The 6,282-nt window shown below is 40.6% G+C and overlaps 1 protein-coding gene across 1 annotated transcript in view; it reads left to right on the top strand.

Moving 5' to 3' along the window:
* Window positions 1–6,282, top strand: part of ARL3 (ADP-ribosylation factor-like 3) — a 46,701-nt gene that overhangs the window by 31,643 nt on the left and 8,776 nt on the right. The window contains exons 5-6 of the mRNA XM_012661634.1: window positions 2,253–2,303; window positions 4,508–4,693. Coding sequence (XP_012517088.1) covers window positions 2,253–2,303; window positions 4,508–4,693 — 237 coding nt within the window. The remainder of the gene's footprint in view (window positions 1–2,252; window positions 2,304–4,507; window positions 4,694–6,282) is intronic.

Genomic DNA, 6,282 nt, shown 5'->3' with positions numbered 1-6,282 from the left:
GAGCCTATGCCTATTACTTTTTCACTTGGCCCTTTTCTTAAGAAATAGATGGGGCAGTTCTTTTATAGACTTAAACTCTTGGAATTATTTTGTAGTCATTTTCAAATTTTACAAAAGTTCATTGAGAAAAATGCTAAATCATAGGAAGAATTTGTGGATAGTTTGGAAAATCCTTCTTTTGAATCTTGTAATGGAAATGTTTCCTGTGAAATTTCATGTCAAAGCAATAAATAGCAAATAATTATGAGTGAAAATTAAAGCTTTCTTCTCATTGACTCTCAGCCTCTGGGTTCTCTGGTATTGGTTAATCTAGTCATGAAAAAAAAATTTGGTCATCTTTTTTGTCTACTACTATTAATAAAACATCTTTCCATCTCTCATCATCCTCTCCCAACTGTTTTTCATCATATCAAACATCAATTTCTTAACTATAAGGTTAATTCCATTCTCAGCCTTATGTCAGCCTCCTCCCCCTACTCTCACCTTTATTCCTACCTTTGCTCCCAGCACAGCTTCCTCCTGCTCTGTAATTCTTTTCTTGCCCAAGGACCCACACATAGCCTCCAGGCAGCGCGTCCCAGCCCAAAACACTCTCCCAGCAATCACCTGACCCTTCTTCCCTTCCTCACATCTTCTTGGACTATACATGCTGCTTCTAAAACATGAGCTCTGCTGGTAGAAAACTAAGCTACCACCATGTTCTGCATCGTGACTTATCAGATAGTCATCATTGAATTTTGGGTGTCGGTGGTGTGCAGAACCCATTAATGTGTGTATTGACATTGAGTCAGAGTAGTATTAACAACAAAAATTATTATTATAAGGCCACAAAAAAATATTGAAGCCACACATACTCATCCTTCCTCCTCCTATGATTCTCCAAGTAGAAACATAGAGTATTCTTGAGAAAAAAAGCTGAACTTGGTTCCTGGTATGATATTTAGCACTAGTGACTCTAAATGAGAGAGCATTAAGCAAAGGAATTTTAATTGTTTTTTTCCCAAAAGAATGGATTTTTATTTTAACACAGAATTTGACTTGTGTACAGAATGCATGTAATTTATGCAATTTAAGGCATATAATGGTGAGAGTTGAAGATTGCTTTTTGCTCTTCTAAATATGCTCTTCTAAAAGAGAGTATTTCCATTATACCATTAGTTTAATAACAATTTTAAATTCTTTTTTTTCTGGTTTTTTTTTTCAATTTTAAATTCTTTAAAGGAAGTTTGAAAAATTGGTAATTTTTAGATTAGCAAGTGGGAAAACATTTAATACATCATTTAATGAAAAAAACTACAAAATTATATCTCTAATTTTCTTTTATTTTCATTCATTTCATGAAGGAAGATTAGAAGGGAGCTTTCCATAGGAAATAAAAGTAGGTAATGTTTTTGGGGGCTATAACTATGGGTGATTTTTCTTGCTTTTTTGTCTTACATTATTTTGCTTTTTGCTATAGGACGTTATTTATGCAATAACTAAAATTCAGGGATTAGAGAGAAAGCTTGGGACTTGTAATTTTTGATAAATCTCCGGACTTCTCTTGCTTCTGGCAAAGCCAGTGCCCTTATTATTTCCAGTATTTGATCTTGACCTCTAGGCAGAGCAGCCTGAGAAGGTAGGAATGGGAGGAGATCACTGTGTCTCCTATGTCGACATCTGAAGTCAGCATGTAGTTAATGCTGCAAATGGTACTTTCAGAATGACAGTATTCAAGAAATATAGGATTGTAAATGCCTCAAAATACCACCCCTTCCAGTCTGACAATCTGGGAAGCAGTATAGCAGAGTGGTTAAGAGCAACTGTGGCCTTAACCATCAAATATGCTTGAGTTTGTCAAGTACCAGATGTAACTTGGGCAAGTTACTTACGTTTATTTATGTATAAGATGGGAAAATAATTAAATCTATATCAAGAGTTGTAACAAGGATTAATAGAGTAGATCTAGTAAGAATGTTTAGTGACATATCAAGTGCCCATTAAATGTAGCTATTTTATCCCACTTGGCTTTCCTCAATTCCTAGACTTTGGAGCTTTGCTGGAGGTATTTTCTGTGCATCTCCATTTAATTCATTCATTAATTAGTTTATTATTAATAGTTTGTTTTGCGTCCATAGATGAGGTGAGAATGACCAATTTCTATATATTGTGCTAATCGGAAAGCTGCTGACTAGGGATCACCTGCTCCTTTCGTAGAAGTTGCCCTTTTTCTATCTCTGCCGTTAAAGTAACCTTTTTCCGTTTCTTCGCAGATATATGTAATTGACAGTGCCGACAGAAAAAGATTTGAAGAGACGGGTCAGGTAAGTAACTCTTCTGTTTTATATCGAAGGTCTAATATGAAAAAATAATTATTATTTTGTTAAGATATTTCCCAAGTAACTGGGTATTCATTAACCTACCTTGTAAATGTGTGAGAGTGAGAGAGATATTTTTTGTTGAACCTTTGTATTTCAGACAGGACGGTCATTCTGGCAAATGGGCAAAAATGCCAGTTGTCTAAAAAATAAATTAGTTGGGAGTCTGTTAAACAATTTTTTTTTAAAGCCTTTGGCTATTTATTTATTTATTTATTTACTTTTAGAGAGGGGGGTGTCTCACTCTGTTACCCAGGCTGGAGTGCAGTGGTGAGATCATAGCTCACTGCAGCCTCAAACTCCTGGGCTCAAGTGATCCTTTTGCCTCAGCCTCCCGAGTAACTGAGACTACAGTGTGCCCTACCATGCCCAACTAATTTTTTTATTCTTTTATAGAGATGGGGTCTCACTATGTTTTCCAGGCTGGCCTCAAACTCCTGGCTTCAAATGATCCTCCCTCCTCAGCCTCCCAAAGTGCTAGGATTACAAGGGTGAGCCACCACACCTGGCCGAAAGCCTTTCAGCTTTAATCAAATTGAATATACAAGATATAAGCAAATGGAACTTAGCACCATGCCCAAAAGCTCTTTGGCATTCTTCCTGAAGAAATGAACCCCAAGGAACAATTCACTTATAATTTCTGTTTATATTTTTCAATACCCACGTAATTGATCCAGGGTTAACTTTGACTAATTTGAAAGGATGAGAAGAATTGCACAAGCCAACTAAGCCACTTTTCTTTTCAAGCCAGGGGATAAGGTGTGCCTAAACCAAATATGGCTTCAGATGCAAGGGCACATATCAACATGATTACACCATGTAATTTGTGAATACAATTTTACATAGAGAAGCAAAGGGCATAGACCATTTTACCCACAGTGGGTTCACTGATAGAAGAAGCTGGAGGGTTGAGGAGTGTATCTCTTTGGAGAAGTATGCAGAGTCCTGGCCTGTGTCCTAAACTTCGGCAGGTGGCCTTCCAAAGGTAGCAATCCCCATGTTTATGTTCCTTTTTCTTGGAAATTGGGTTGAGAACTCTCTAGATGCCTGGAGACAACCCATCTCCCTTCCATACCCTGATGATTTCTGGATCATCACTCATGTGAACCAGTGCTAAGTGTGAGCTTGGAGGTGGAAGGGTCACGTATAGTCATCTGCCTCTTGAACCATCTAGTTCTCTTCGAGAGCTCCAAGTGTTTTAAGTAGCCAAAATATGGATTTAATGGGAAAGTACTTATTGTAGACAGAATGAACTTATAGTTTAGATCCCAACATATAACTTAAATATCAGGGACCTTGCCAGATGGACTAATAAAGTTATTTGAGGATGTGATTTTGATGAAATGTAATATATGTGCATGCATGTTTTAGAGACAGAGATTGATGAAACAGAGTTATAATCTCTAAAGCAATTGTCATTTTGAGTTTAAATTATAAACACACACACACACACACACACACACACACACACACACACATGCATTAAAAGTTATTTGCAAGCTGGGCGCTGTGGCTCACACCTATAATCCTAGCACTCTGGGAGGCCGAGATGTCTCGGAAGGATTGCTTGAGCTCAGGAGTTGGAGACCAGTCTGAGCAACAGCGAGACCCCATCTCTACTAAAAATAGAAAAATTAGCCAGGCATCGTGGCACATGCCTGTAGTCCCAGCTACTCGGGAGGCTGAGGCCAGAGGGTTGCTTGAGCCCAGGAGTTTGAGGTTGTAGTGAGCTATGATGACACCACTGCACTCTACCCAGGGTGATAGATTGAGACTCTGTCTCAAAAAAAAAAAAAAGTTATTTGCAGATAATAACTTTGAGTAAGTTTTAAATCTCTAACTGCTCCTTGTATTCTCCTTTGAACAGTGTTTCTCAAAGTGTGATCTATGAATCACTTATAGTAGACTCACCTGGGGATTTTGTTAAAAATGCAGATTCCTGAGCCCCGGCTCAGACTTTCCAAAGTCAGTATCTCTGGGTTGGGCCAAGGAACCTGCCAGGGAATTCTTCCACAGGCTCAAGTTTGAGAATCACTGCTCTTAAAAATTGCCAGTTGATCAGCTTAACTCTTATGTTTTTTTGTAATTAGAAGTGTGTGGTTAAATATCATTTCATCCTTCCCTCCCTCTTCCTCCTTAAAATGATCCAGGAACTAGCCGAATTACTGGAGGAAGAAAAGCTAAGTTGCGTGCCAGTGCTCATCTTTGCTAATAAGCAGGATTTGCTCACGGCAGCCCCCGCCTCTGAAATCGCAGAAGGACTGAACCTGCATACCATCCGCGACCGAATCTGGCAGATCCAGTCTTGCTCAGCTCTCACAGGAGAGGGCATTCAGGTGAGATTACAGGAAGGCTTGGTCACCTGGCAACATGGCAGCCAACCAAGGTGGTCTGTCTCATTGGTTGGGCTGATCTAGATAGAAAAAGGTATGAAACAGATAGCCTTGCATTGACAGATGAACCATTCCAAGATGAGAGAGCATGGAGGCGTTTGGTTCTTTTCTACTTAGCAACCAATCGGATATCATGACATGTTTCAAAAGAGCCACTGATAAACCATCCCACATATGCAACAAGCTTTCCCCGTTGGGCAGGATGTCAGAACAGACTTTGAAGATTGTTCCTAACTCTAGGATTCGTGATGATTATGTTGGGGTTCTGTGTTATGTATAATATTATGGATGCTACATACCTGTACTCCCAAGGTGATGGCCATTGATAATCATACACATATTATGATTATGTTATCCTAGAAGTGTTTTTGTTTCTTATGTTGGTTATCTCCCCTGCTTTCTGGGTTGGTGTGTGTCTGCTGCTACTTCCGGTTGGTTTCCCACTGGGAGTCCTCTGCTGACAGAAAGCCTCATGCTTTGTACTGAGGAACTCTGTACCGGAAGAGCAGGCTTCTCCTCATTGAATATTAATTTAGGGCAGAAAACGGTTATATCCCAGACACCCAAGAGGCTGTCTCATCAAAGAATGATAAACAGTTTCAGCTCTGATGCCTCTTCCCAAGCAACCACAATGCTCTGGAGTCAGCCCTCTGGGACTACTCTTGCTCCGAAGCCCCCAGCCTGCTCCACATGCCTCATGTTAGACGTCTGATGTAACTGCCAGGGATGTCACACGGTGCTGTGAGAGCGGACAGTACTGCTCCAGGTTAACCATATCTAAGGCAATGACATCTTCCCTCATTGCCGTATGGCACGTGTCTCTCACGGCATGGCTGGTTTGCTTTTGTCTGACCGTGGAGTGTTGGGATGCCAGGGGTGGATTCTCGACCACTGTCCTGCAGCCTCTTTCCATTCCCCTTCTAATATTCTTCTTCCCTCTCTCCTAAAACATTTGACACTGATTTGTCTTAAAACAGCCCATCTGCTTTTATTCCAAGCAAATAATCACTTCCTAGAATTATCTCAGTTCTGTCAGGTTTGCTGATTGATTTTTTTTTAAGAGATGGGGTCTCGCCATGTTGCCCAGGCTGGAGTGGAGTGGCTATTCACAGGCACAATAATAGTGCACTATAATCTTTAACTCCTGGCCTCAAGCAGTCCTCCTGCCTGAGCCACCGGAGTAGCTGGGACTATAGGTGTGCACCCCCACAGCCGGTGCTGCTTGGTCTTTTTTCTTTTTGCTACACAAATAGCCGGGGCCTACTTCTGTGCTTGGCCTCTCGATCTGAGGGCAGACCAGTCAGCATGCACCACATGGCCCCTCCTCAGACCGCTTAATACCTACACCCTTAGAAGCTCTTGTGCATGTGTGTGTTGTGGGGGCGCCTAGTCAGCCAGCGGTTACCTCAGTCACATCCCCGCAGAATGGATTCTGGAGCTCTGTAGGCCTCTGTGAGGTTTAGGTTTGGAGGAGAGATTTTTTTTTTAATCTTATTTATTTCCTTCCTTCCTTTTTGAATTTTGATTATAAA

This window comes from Propithecus coquereli, unplaced genomic scaffold, assembly GCF_000956105.1.
Source record: "Propithecus coquereli isolate 6110/MARCELLA unplaced genomic scaffold, Pcoq_1.0 Scaffold73, whole genome shotgun sequence".
In the NCBI taxonomy this organism is placed as follows: Eukaryota; Metazoa; Chordata; class Mammalia; order Primates; family Indriidae; genus Propithecus; species Propithecus coquereli.
The sequence above is the reverse complement of the archived record's forward strand: the minus strand, read 5'-3'. Positions and strand labels throughout refer to the sequence as shown.